Source organism: Priapulus caudatus, unplaced genomic scaffold, assembly GCF_000485595.1.
Source record: "Priapulus caudatus unplaced genomic scaffold, Priapulus_caudatus-5.0.1 Scaffold50, whole genome shotgun sequence".
NCBI lineage: Eukaryota > Metazoa > Priapulida > Priapulimorpha > Priapulimorphida > Priapulidae > Priapulus > Priapulus caudatus.
The window spans coordinates 49,010-62,958 of record NW_014577111.1 but is presented as its reverse complement, the minus strand read 5'-3'; the positions used below and the strand labels follow the sequence as shown (position 1 = coordinate 62,958).

Genomic DNA, 13,949 nt, shown 5'->3' with positions numbered 1-13,949 from the left:
CTGTACATATTGCTGCTCCGTGACTTATCCACCATGATGATATGATGGCCTCGTATACAGTTAGTGTAACATAGGAAACCAAGATCGATTAGGTATATGTTTCAGCCCGTACATCAACTGGCACTAGTAACCGCCGCCTTTTCATGTTATACTCTACATATCTTCTCGACACTGGTAATATATCTTACCGTGTATGAAATGCGTGGTTGTATTTTAACGGTATATATAATTATGTATATATACCCCAGTAACATAGACATAATAATGACGACATCTCGACTTAATGCAGGGACACTATTACGATATCTGATCTATATTTCGTGTTCCTAGTTATGATGCTGACTTCAGGGAAACTTGTAATGTACCAGAGAGCATGTTACATAGCTACTGTTACTACGTAGAACATTAGTAACCCATTACGCATATATATATATATATAAATATATATGCGTAAATGCATCATCTACCATATTATTCTAGTATATCTGTTCTTTTTTCCATTTGTTCTACACATTGGAGAAAGTTTTTTTTCTGATATAGGTTTCATAGTAACTTCCAAACCCCAATAAAAGCAGTTTTAGAAAGTTACTCTATAACACTTTTCTTCCACGGAGTCTAGTTACAAATTATGCCTTGTATATGTGCCGGTTGCCACTGACTGAAGGCCTAAGAACATACCGGTAAAATTCGGGTGTGTGTTTGATAGTTTCTACCGGTACAACGGCGTAGCGACCATTGCGCACTACGTTGCATCTACGTACATTGCTTAGAGTTACTTTATAACTGCAGTTCATGCCGTTGTCTATAAGCCAAGTCGCAGTAATGAACAGGTAAAAATTCCCCAATTTTTAAGAATATGACAGCGTATGACGATTGTTAGTCTTTATTACAAAGGGAATGACTGAAATATGAGCATAACTCACCTGAAATGGTTACAGTATTACCAGCTATCAAAATGCTAGTGGTATCTGTAGGGAAAGCTGTTAATTTATAGGGGAAGTAATAAATGCATTTTTGATAACCAACTACGTCTAAGGACTTCTAGATGTTATATTGTAAAAAATGTATAATTACAGTGATTCTGCGATTCCCTGCAGATTATACGATGTGTATGACGAGTATAGGTATTTAATTATTGTTATTATTATTATAAGGTGTGATGGTTTTTGATTTTTTGCCTCCTATAAATGAAATCTCGCTATCGGAGTAAGTGTAACTGCGCAGCTAGAATCGACATGCATCACCCGACGCGTGTATGTGATATCAAGTTTAATTAAATTAATTAACAAATTAATTCACGAAGGTGGAACTATTGTAAAGCGGGTGTCACGTGATCGTTCCGTTGCCTCGTTTAGTCGGTGCTTACGTGCGTTAAGGAACGTGGCACTCTAACTACAGACAGCGTTGATGCATGGATGAGATGCATGCATCCATGCTTGAACTAGATGGATGGATTGAAAGTCGGACGGATGGATGGATGGGTGGACGGACGGACAAATGGATGGATGGCCTCTCGCTGTTATTACCACAGATGCGAACCTATAGGTTACCGCGTCGTATCAATTTGTTTTCGTGGAAAGTTTTGCTTTTTGAAGTCTTTATAGTAGCTATCGGTCAGCCAGTCGGTATCCGTCTCGTGCACCGTGATTACCCTACTCGTTCTTACTCGCAAGATACGAAATCAGCATCAGCGCCGAACGTTCGTTTAATGAACGTCGTCTATACACACAGTATAGTTCACGAACATTCGACTAGAGCTATTTGTGAGATCGTATAGACTGGTACCAGCGTCCATGTGGCTACGCACAACGAGTTGGAATCAGTATTTGGTGAACATCGTGTTGAATTGAATAGCTTCCGGATAAGAAGTCGTGCGCAAAAAAGGCCGATATATTTGGAACTTCTAAGTTAGATGCCAAAACAATGACAGTGAACAATAAGTTTGCATGACAAGTGGAACGTGCTCGCGTGTGTATATTGAAGGTTCACTCGTTTCACTGTCGTTCAGCTGATGTGAACGTTTTCGTTTATTGATTTACTTTTGCTGTAAAATTAATTGATATTATAAGCTTTATTATCTGATGGTGAATGGAGATTACACAATCATGTTTATTGTCATTGTAAATTGTTGTTGAATTAAATGAAAAGAAAAGTCGGTCATTTTGTGTGTACTTTCTCATCTTTCTTACAATTGACACGAGTATTTTAATATGAAGACCTAGATATCCTACATGACCACGGGAATGTTCCTACATGACCATCAATATCCTCAGATATCCTACATGACCATTAAAATATGGGTGGAACGCACTCTAGACAGTTTACATACGTTCAAGAAATATCAAATAACATTGAATTTAGAAGTAAGACCATGATATATAATTAAATTTTGTTTAAATAGAAACGCGCCAGTCGTTTAATATCACACACTGGAACGTTTCAAGTGACATCATTAGCTATGTTTGCGATATTACCATGTCTACTACTCTGGATAGCTGTTCAGGTTTTTGTGGTTTTTATAAGCAACAAAACATTTTTATAATTCACTTCACATTTTAATTTTAGGTGTTGTGCAAATCAGGCTTGGACTATGCTTAGGCGACTCGATTGCTGAGGCAAAAAGGCAAATTATTTAAGGACCCCTTTACATATAGGGCCCTAAGGCAAATAAGGCAAATGACGTTGCACTCCCATCTAGCGGCGGAAAAAGTAATCTTAAAAGTAGTAACTTGAAGGTATAGGGTTTACGCACGCACACCTTACTCAAATACGCGCGTGCTCACTCACTCACCCACGAGCGCGCACGCACGGCTCGCTCACACACTCGTACGCACGCACACACATCAGTGCCCGCGCACACACGTGTCCACGCACACACCCGCGCACGCACACACGTGCGCGCACGCCAATGGCGTAGACAAGAATTTGGATTGGGGGGGGGGGGGGGTTCTCAAGCGAGTATATAACAACTCGGTCTGGTGGTCCGAAATTTTTTGAGTTAAATGTAAAAATAGTGCTTTAAAATCAATAGATTTTATTTTGATTGGGGGTCCTAGGGCTTCCATGACCCCCCCCCCTGGCTACGCGCTTAGCGCACGCACTGACACACACACACACACGCGCACACATCTAATTACATATATATACGGGTATATTCTACTCATTTAACGCAATACTATAATTATCTGTTATAACATAATATAGGGCGTGCATGTCATGAATACAGTGACACATGCACCTACTATATTGAAGTAATGAAGCAGCGATAGTGACGATGAACGAGATCGGGGTTCGATTACCTTTTCACGTTACATATCCTATTTGGAGTCTTCCCCCCTCCCCCCCGTTTATATATATACGTCTGTTATGTTATGTTATGTTCTCATACTTGTCGGTGTCCTTTACACTGAATATAAGCCTTATCAACAGTAAGCGCGTACAATAGAATTTTTAGGTATCGCAAAATATGCAATTCTAGAAAAGCTGAAAAGGTCAAACAGAGCATTTCTGCCCGCGGTGTATTATGGGAATGTCAACATGGCTGCGCAGGACGAACTAAGTAAGTTTATTATTTGTTTCAAACTATACACTATATCTGTTTTTTCGTAAAATGGAATTGTACACTTTTTATATTTTTATAGCATACGTGACTTGATCTATATTATCAACTATAGTGTACGATGATCCGTGTTTATTTTTTGTCAAAATTCATTGATTCACTACCATCACATGATATAGGTGACTTGCATAACCGGTCTGCGTGTCCAACCCTGGTGGGTCCGCTTGCATCTTACACATCACAGCGGTCGAGAGTATGAAATAGACATGTTAAAGCCAAGTCAATCTAGAGCTGTACACTTTTCAGTATTGTTGGAGAGAGTTTTCCTCAGAGTAGGATCGGCAGAGACAGATGAGCAGCTGCAGAATGTGATCTGCAAATTTTTACCACCCGTGCTGTTGAAACTGGGCAGTCAACAGGATGGTGTAAGGAAGAAGGTACGTGTACTCCGGTCACTAAATCCTCTAAATCACTTCTAAACGTAACTGTATTGATTTAGCTTGGAAATAGATCTTTTACAAGAGTTTTACTCAGGTTGAACTTTCCTGGCATAACTTTGTACTAGACCTACTAGTACTAGTACTAGTAGTACACCCACTAGTTCATTGAACAGAATTATCAGTGTTTATGTAACATTTTATTGATATGTTTAAGGGGAACAGTGACTCTAGTCACTAAGATCATGAGAGCAGTAGCTAGTTGGATTTTCCAAGGGCACTTTGGTGAACATGTTACTTTAATCAATGAGTGAAGATAGACTTAACCGGACTGGGTGTGCCAACTCAACTGTGTTCTCAAAAGAGTTAGGAAATATCTATATATATACCATTTAAAAGATACGATATTTAGACCAGTTTTTTTATGCACAACACTAAAAAGCATCAATATCTATGTTTATGTATTAGTTTAAGAAGCCATGACATAATCACTCTCAACTGTTGATTGGCATTAATAATTACTATCAGGAGATCTGTTACAATAAACTGCGAGACTCGGTCCATAAAATCATATGATAAATGCTAAATCGAATAACACCGATCCATGAGAATGAGAACAATGGTGGGTGTCAACCCCTCACACCCACCACTAGATCTACCACTGCCATACGTCTTTTCTCAGTTGCATATATTATAGGTCATTTTATTCCAACACTTGTTATAGGTAATGCCATTCATATACACTTTTTATTTTTTTTTATAGGTAATTAAAGTAACATGTGCTCATGTTACCATTTTTTAACAGAGACAATAGCTACTTATAGTCACATATTTGTTATAGGTGATGGAATTGCTAGTTCACATCAACAAACGTGTGAAGAGTCGACCGAAGGTACAGTTACCTGTGGAGGCACTCCTGTTACAGTATCAAGACCCTGCTGCGTCGCCCTTTGTCACGGTAAGCCGTCGTCGTTAGTGTCGTGACTACATCGTCGTTATTTTTCACGTACTGTGTACGAAATGGAAGTGCAAAAACCTAGTGTGGGGTAACTACGCAGAATAAAAGATCTTGCATTCTAGCTCACCTAATCAAAATGCAGGATTGTCAGATCACATTGTCATTGATTGATGCATTCATGGCAACGTATCAATCGATGAAATATCTTCCTGATAACACCTGCACAACTGTAGATTTACTGCAGAGACATAGCTAATGTTGGCCTGATCACATTTTCATTGCAGAATTTCACTATTATATACCTTAAGTTGGGTTACCCACGCATGGGAATAGAGAAACAAGCAGAGCTAGCCTCATCGCTTATCAACTGTTTGGATGGTAAACCACAACTGCATCAAGATAGGTTTGTCTTATACCATACATTTAATAACAGTTTCCAGCAGCAAATGTGGAAGTCAACTGTGTTTCTACGGGAAATTATTATTGTAGATCAAAGTTACTAGTAAGTGATAAGTGTAGTGTCATATTAATTCATTCCACGTATACATAATCACTTTGCCTGCCTTAATAATGACTATGATTTGCTTGTGATGTAGAAATTTAGCATCAAAATATAAACGTTATACAAGTGTTCCCTACCAGTGTTTCTACATTTATAATGCATACACATTAACACCAACATCGCCTTTATGATATCATCTACACCACATCTATAAAACATCTTTAATTACCCTATAATATCAACAAAGCTTACAGTAAGATTCACACAATTTACGATGCTATCCACACCAACGACAACGTGTAAAATTTACTACAGTAACACCATGACGGTCTTCAGGCATGACGAAAGTCATTAATCGCGTGCGTTTATCTTCTCGGCAGCCTCATGTTCATGCTGATGCCGGTGCTAGGCAGCATTAACGTCCCGGCCGACCCAAGCCGCCGCAAGTCCGCGTTCTGTTTTGCCGAGAAACCTCAGACTGCCAAGCTGCTTCTGGACTTCATGATGGACGTACTGCTGCTTCCTTACGGGTACGAAACGACGGTGCAGAGACGCCGATGTAGGGATGGTTGGCGCTGCTGCGAGCGAAATTTGAGCCCGGTCGTATTAAACTATAATACATTGAAGAAGTAAAAGCGTTGTAAGAGAGTAGGTGGTTAATATAGGATGAGCTTTGCTGTGCTGTAGTATGTTTTTGCTGTTTAAGAGAATGATTCATACTTGTTTTGTTAATTAGGTTTTATTATTATTTCTTTGACATGCATAGAGGGACTGATATATATATATATATCAAGAGTGCATAATAGAGAAGAGTATGACACGGTTTTAACAGCGTTTTGCATAGTTTTCAACTGGTAAATAATCTATCAATATGTGAATAAATATATTCAAACTTTACCTTGTTTTCGTCTATGATTCTCCCTAAATCATATGACACCACCAATTTATCTGAAAATCGTATGTGTTCTTCAAAAAAGTTATTTGAATACGACACGGTTTCGTACAGTTTTCACGCATGAATGCATCTCTCCGACCGAACTTTCTTATGGGACTAGTGTTCTATTGTCTATGACGGTACGCTGGGGGCCGTAAGGGAATCAGCTGCTAGCTAGCTGGCCGTGAGGCGCATTTATTTTTAGCACGCTGGAAACGCTGCACGCTGAATACAATTCGATGCCTAATATCCCATACGACCCCCAAAGTTCCGTCATAGACAATAGAACACTAATCCCATAAGAAAGTTCGGTCGGAGAGATGCATTCATGCGTGAAAACTGTACGAAACCGTGTCGTATTCAAATAACTTTTTTGAAGAACACATACGATTTTCAGGTAAATTGGTGGTGTCATATGATTAAGGGAGAATCATAGACGAAAACAAGGTAAAGTTTGAATATATTTATTCACATATTGATAGATTATTTACCAGTTGAAAACTATGCAAAACGCTGTTAAAACCGTGTCATACTCTTCTCTATTATGCACTCTTGATATATATCATATAAATAATACTATACATTTATAATATACAATATATGTATATATATATATATATTATATATGTATATTATTATTTATATATAATATATATATATATATCAGTCCCTCTATGCATGCCAAAGAATTAATAATATATATATGTACAAATACATATAGCTGTCGGCACCGTGGTGAAATTCAAACTCTGTCACATTAAACTAAAAAACGTTGCAAAGGTATGAGGAGCCATGTAGCAGTATAAGAAGCCAGGAATGAATGTACATATTTCGGATGGTCGCATCTCTCCGCAGGACGACGAGTCAGGTGCGGCCGGGGTCGTCGGCCGCGCAGGGCGGCGATAGCGCCCCCTCACCACCGCCGGGGATGAGCGAGTATGCACTGAAGCGAGTCACGGGAGATAATCCGCTCTCACCCGAAGCCCTAGAGAAGGTGTGGTTAATTGCGGCGAGAACTCGACCGTGGATCCTATTCGATTTAATGTTTACCTTGCTAAATTAGTTTAAACCTGTATTGTAATGACCTTAAGCTTGTAACAGACTTGATAGGGATATTAATTTGGATGTGATACCATTGTCATTTGAAATTTACGCTAATTGTAATTGGGTTTACGATGATTACAGGCGAAGACTGGCATTGTAAAGTTTTTAGCGGCCGAGTTTTTCTCGCCCGAAGATATCGTTTGTCAGTTGGTGGTGGCAACGTCGGACACGAGGCATGGGTGAGTGATCATGTCAGGTTAATAGTGTGTGGAAGTGTCGTTCCTTGCTCCAATCGGGTGAACTGAGCGGGTGGGTGGTGTCAGGGCTGGTGAGTGTGTATGGGTTGCGGTGTGTGTGTATTAGCAGGTGGTCATTATATGAGCTCTGTCAATCAGATAATTAAATACATCTACTTAAAATCTGCGTCACACGTTACGTCTATGCAAATTGGATCATTGAAAGTTTCCATTTATAAATTACAAATTGTAGTTACTACATCTTGTCTTTTCGACTATATAATAGTATCAGTTACTCTCTAAGTACCAAGGAGTGATATCATATTGTCTAGAAATCACCTCAGATGCATTTTTATGAAATTTAGAATTATATTCTAGAAAATGTCTAAATGAGAAAATCTGTTCTTGTAGTGTTGCTGGTGCTGCAGATATGGAACTTAGAAAGATCAGTGGGTAAGTCAACAATAGTTACACTGATTTTCTGGTGCAGCTGAACTGATATACATACATTTATTGTACATTATTGATGAAACCACGTGATATCATTGTATGAGTCAGTTCAGTAAATTCCAGATAGTTTGTAAAGACCTCTAACAAGAGCAGCGTTGAGCACTGACAGATTAAACCTGGTTAAAAATGACTAAATAATTAAATAAATGAATAAATTTAGAGCTGTATGTCAATGAGATAATACATTAAATCCAGGTAAATTGAGATGTAAATATTTAGAAATTAGTGTCTAGCGTGCAGTAACAGAGCTGTTGTCTGTATTTACAGGGTCATTGATTGGAATAAAACTGAGATCATTGTGAAGCTGTACAATCTATTTAGAGGAACTCTGCTGACAAAGGAACAAGTACGTTGTTTATTTTTCAGTTGTTATCAAGAAATACTAAAATAGGTTCAAAAAGATGAATAGCAAAAAACCATTCTTGTTAGAAACAAAATAAATACTAAATAAAAACCAATTGAAATACTGGTGCCTTGAAAAAAAAGCCTAAAATACGATTTTATCTGAAAATGTGTGCTGATCCAATATTTTTATTATTTTCGCATCTCAGTACTAGAATATTTGTTGTTGTTTATATTAGCATAGCGTAGCTGTTATGCTGATATGGTACTACACATGGTAGCTTACATACACACGTGACACATAACGTGTATCATTATTCTATTTAGAGGGTATCAGTCAAGCCTGAGCACAAACGAGCTACTGCTAACACGAGAATAAAGCTCAAGATTCTCCCATACCTCCTCAAGTCGAGGGAGGCTGCAAATCAACTACCCTATGCAATACAGGTACGTGCTAGGCTACATGGGTTAGGCTGTATGCACTTCATGCTCTAGTAAATAAGGCAATAATATCTACAGTGAAAACTCATTTGGCTGGGCAAATTCATGGTATGAGTGCCACGATTGCCCAAAAGATCTGATTAGTCGAATTCACATTTTCGGGTTTGGAGCAGATGTAGCGAATATTTAATGTGTATTTAAGTATTTTCAACCGGTATTACCATTGTAGAGATGAATGTTTATATGGTGTTGGTTTGCAGGTGATATTTGACTGTCTGTATGGAGCCAATACTAACGCGAAGCTAAAGAACATGGCTGTGCAGTTTGTCTATCATCTATGCATCAGGTAATGAACAAACTATTATAGAGTCATTGCGAAGTGTTTGTAATGAAGATCTAGTTGTTACTTATATATTATATATATATATATATATATTGAATTTTAAATTTACTCATTCATGATGCAGATTCTCAAAGTAAACACAAAAAATCTTTAAACAGATATCTCTGTGGACATTGCAACCCTTTCCAGTTTTGTTAATAATGAAGAACTTTGGATAACTAGCTGCCTTTACAGGGTTTTCATTATCTTTTATAGTAACAGGCCCAAATGCTTTTGCAACAGGCCGTGGCGGTGTGGGGGCGGGGTGTTTTGTTGGTACCCCCCCAAATTTTTTTGTTAAAACCTAGATGCTCTGAGATGCAATCTGGTGTATTCTGAGCTGCAGTAAACAGACACATTTGGATTACAGTATGGTCCTTTTTTCCAATTTGGTTTCTCCTGGTACATTCAGAGTTTATCAAAAGTTTCCAAATTATGACGATTTAGTAATTATAAGAGTTGGACAAGTACGTAAATAGCGTTACTCAAAAACCAACTTAAAAAAAATAATATACTTGAGCCAATTGTAACCGGCCGAAACAGCAGAGTAGACGGTCAATTCGGCCGGTGGCCGGTTCCTAATGAGAACACTGCATTATCTTCGTTTTCAACTCTAGGATCATGTTTGTGGTTTTGTGTGTAGTTGCAGTGAGGCAAAGCTTGCCCCTGTGGGCCTAGTTCTGCTCTCTGGTATGATCAAGTTGGCTTCAGAAACAAAGGAGGTTAGTTATCATTTGCCACGATTTTGTGTGTTAGTTATTGCGTGCCAATTGTGATCGTAAATAGTTTTGTGTGCGGTAACTAACGAATTAATTACATAGCAAGTTTTCTTCGAAATCCGGCCCGTGGCACAGTTAAAACTAATTAATTCATACCGAAATGTGTAATCAGCTATGCTGGTATAACATTCACGTAACAATGTTAAATACAAGTCCCTCTCTGAGTGGGCAAGAGGTGACATTTTGTCAATAACCTGAGTTGTAAATGTGTAACTATGATGGCTATGGGAGTTAATTCCCATATGTTAATCACAAGCTACGGTTTTGCATTAATGCACGTATACATGCATCTTCTGCAGGACAACAAGTTACGAGGGATGGCGTACATTGCGGTTGGCAAGCTGTGTAACAAGCTTCCACAGCTCGCTGTGCGTGACATAGCCATGGTGCAGACGTTCTTTGACTGCATACCTAAGGTACGCGCTCGATAGCGTCATGACACAGGTACCTGCTCACTGCTGTTACACCTGCCCCACCTCTCCTGTGTCAATGTTATTATTTGTTTACCAGTGTAATTGTAGGAGGGCAGCATCACAGTCACTACACACCTAATTCATGGTTCGCACAGTCCTTGAAAAGTCCTTGAATTTGAGGGGAGTCTTTGAAAAGTACTTGAATTTAGTAAATGTTGGTTTTGTGCTTGAAAAGTCCTTGAATTTCACGAAAATGACTTTGAATTTCATGAAAATGTCCTTGAATTTTTAGAAAGAATCTTTGCCTGTAATAAAAAGACATTTTGTACCATCAATAATGTGCAAACCTCAATAAAAATTGCATTAAATGAGCTTAAAAAGCTATAGACACGATAGACAGTTAAATGATGATCACAAATTACAATAAGTCAGTAAAAATCACTCAGTAAATCAAGGTATGTTGTAGAAGTGACAGTGTTTAGAAGGGGTTATTAATGTGATCCAGGTAAGTTTTAGAAGTGACAGTGATTAAGAATGAGGTTATTAAATTAATCCAGGTATGTTTTGTTCTGTGTATGAATTCCGATAAAATGTCCGATAAAAATGTCCTTGAATTTCTGATAAAATGTCCTTGAAAAGTCCTTTTTTCAGTCCTCCTGTATGAACCATGTAATTGTTTGCTGTTGTCGTGTTATGTTCATTTATGTTTACCTGTGATATTGTTATTGTAGGTTTAACAATATGGATGTCATTCTTTGTTTACCTGTGTTGTTGTTATTCTTTATTTGCCTGTGTTTGTTTTTATTGTTTGTTTAAGGATGTGGTTGTAATTGTTTGTTTACTTGTGTGGTTATTGCAGGAGGACAATGAGACAAAGCTGGCTCTTCAGGAGGCCCTGTCGCTCATCGCTCCAACTTTCAAGGGAATGACCGGTCCCAACGTGTTTCTCATAGAAGCGATGATCCTACAGAACATAGAACGGGTGAGAAACTACTCATTTCCTACAGTCCTATAGTGCTCGAAAAACGTGTGAAAGATAGTGTGAGAAAAACTGCTGAATTATCTGTTTTTTTGGGCTCATGTTAATGGGTGATAAATCCAAAATATAGATGATTACCTATTACATTATCATTATTACCAACTATCACAGTTAACAGTTAACATTATGAAATCTCAAGCAAATGCCCATTTTTGGACAAGAAAAACATAACGTTTGGGAACCGAGAATCGAGTATTTAGTATTTTGCTGGTTTTTTTCAGGCCGAACCCCTTGCAAGACTGATGGCTCTCAACTTTGCCAATGTAGTGTTTCCTCACAATCACATACCTTCACGATATGTGCTTCTACTTGCTACTGGGGACTCGTAAGTGGACACAGCGTGTTTACTGTTGTTATCAGACGAGCAGTCACATCGCGTGCTACCAACTCCGACAGTCCTCATTTTAAAAGTGGCTGTTCTAGAAAATTAATTATGTAGCATGTTCTTATTGCCGTTAAGACTTTAACACCGTATGTGGTAGCACGTCAAATTTACTAACCCTGAGAACAAAATACATAAAAAAAAAAAATTACACTTAGTGTTTCGGAATACACCGTTTAAAGTCTTTACATTTATCCCTACACATATATCACCCTGCCACCTCCGCAACTCTCTCTCTCTCCCTCTCCCTCTCCCTCTCTCTCTCCCTCCCTCCCTCCCTCTTCTCTCTCTCTCCATCCCTCCCTCTCTCTTGTTCCTCTACATGCGAGGATCTACTGTGTAGCAGCATGATGACCATTGTTTTGCGCACTCGCTAGTAAGGAGCAGGTTCGTACGGAGGCAATGAAGATCCTGCACTCTACTCCGGGGAGCAGCAGTGGAACGATCACAGCCAAGCAGCAGTCACCCGCTTCCTGCGACGACGATTCGCTGTTTCCTGCCTTCGCTGACATGGCCGCCTTCATACAGACTAGGGTACGTGGCTGCTTACATACAGACATCCCACATTCACCTTGCGTTAGCTCGTCCGCACATTCGCGTCGCTGAATTTATGCTGTGCTAGTGTCACAGACCTGGCTTAAGTTTATTTATCATGAAATTCACATTGCTGAATTTATGCTGTGCTAGTGTCACAGACCTGGTTTAAGTTTATTTATCATGAAATTCGCATCGCTGAATTTATGCTGTGCTAGTTTTACAGACCTGCTTTATGTTAGATAGCTTATCTTAACTGTTCAGGTAACAGTAATCTAGTTCTAGTCCTAATAATGGTAGTAGAGATCAAAGGAAGGGCATAAGGTCTTTTTGAATCGTTATCTTACAGGCAGAATCCAGGCAGAATGGTTCATCGAGGTATGTGATGGGAAACCACACGCTGCCGTTCAATCCCGGTGCTTTCGGTCAAGTGAGTAATCATCATCATTTGAGTATCGTTTCCTCATCTATGTCTGTGTTCGTGTACAGGAGTTGTTTTAATCTCAGAAGTTTCTCTGATCTTTTATCATGGGCAAAGCTGCTGTTAGCTCTCTAGCCTCTGTTATGTAATTATACGCCTAGTATGTCAACACGGAAACTTATTAGTAGACGCAACTCGCAGCCATTTCATTGCCAAGTTTGCACTAGTTTTTTAAAGCTGGTGATACTGGCTGCGATAGGATGTTTAATGATGAGCGATTGCATTGCCATGACGACGGTGACAATGAAGATCGTTGCATTCCAATGTTTAACGATGAGTGACTGCGTTCCCATGACGACAGAGATGGTGTCGATGTTTACGTTGGTAGGATTAGGCATGTTACGTCGGCTGAAGCGGCGTGTCTCTCTCTCTCTCCCTCTTGTGTGTAGATCGTGCTCTACCTGCGCATGTGTCTCGCCTACAACGCCGGCGTGCTGTCGGACATGGAGTCGGTGAGCAGCATGCAGGGACAGTCGCCCGCGCTGACGACGTACGTGCGGCGAGTGCTGAGCGAGGAGGCAGAGGGCGCCGGCGGTCGCCACGACGAGGGCATGGGGAGCAACGTGATTCACATCTACCTGTCTCTCATCCAGCAGCTGCTGCCGGCCGCTGCGCGTGAGTAGTAGACCCTACACCGCATGCAGCGTACTCCGCCACCGCCCCCACACATGAGTAGTAGACCCTACACCGCATGCAGCGTACCCCGCCACCGCCGCCACACATGAGTAGTAGACCCTACGCCACTGTCGCCACACATGAGTAGTAGAACCTACACCGCATGCAGCGTACCCCGCCACCGCCACACATGAGTAGTAGACCCTACACCGCATGCAGCGTACCACGCCGCCGCCACACATGAGTAGTAGACCCTACGCCGCATGCAGCGTTCCCCGCTGCCGCCACACATGAGTAGTAGACCCTACACCGCATGCAGCGTACCCCGCCACCGCCCCCACACATGAGTAGTAGACCCTAC

The 13,949-nt window shown here is 40.0% G+C and overlaps 1 protein-coding gene across 1 annotated transcript in view; it reads left to right on the top strand.

Moving 5' to 3' along the window:
• Window positions 1-3,791: 3,791 nt before the first annotated feature.
• Window positions 3,792-13,949, top strand: part of LOC106820852 (proteasome-associated protein ECM29 homolog) — a 33,634-nt gene continuing 23,476 nt past the window's right edge. Inside the window, exons 1-17 of the mRNA XM_014825444.1 lie at window positions 3,792-3,996; window positions 4,838-4,954; window positions 5,239-5,357; window positions 5,837-5,986; window positions 7,246-7,384; window positions 7,576-7,673; window positions 8,082-8,123; window positions 8,448-8,526; window positions 8,850-8,969; window positions 9,224-9,309; window positions 9,989-10,067; window positions 10,424-10,540; window positions 11,397-11,519; window positions 11,798-11,901; window positions 12,336-12,492; window positions 12,842-12,922; window positions 13,363-13,588. Coding sequence (XP_014680930.1) covers window positions 3,826-3,996; window positions 4,838-4,954; window positions 5,239-5,357; window positions 5,837-5,986; window positions 7,246-7,384; window positions 7,576-7,673; window positions 8,082-8,123; window positions 8,448-8,526; window positions 8,850-8,969; window positions 9,224-9,309; window positions 9,989-10,067; window positions 10,424-10,540; window positions 11,397-11,519; window positions 11,798-11,901; window positions 12,336-12,492; window positions 12,842-12,922; window positions 13,363-13,588 — 2,008 coding nt within the window. The 5' untranslated portion in view covers window positions 3,792-3,825. The remainder of the gene's footprint in view (window positions 3,997-4,837; window positions 4,955-5,238; window positions 5,358-5,836; window positions 5,987-7,245; window positions 7,385-7,575; window positions 7,674-8,081; window positions 8,124-8,447; window positions 8,527-8,849; window positions 8,970-9,223; window positions 9,310-9,988; window positions 10,068-10,423; window positions 10,541-11,396; window positions 11,520-11,797; window positions 11,902-12,335; window positions 12,493-12,841; window positions 12,923-13,362; window positions 13,589-13,949) is intronic.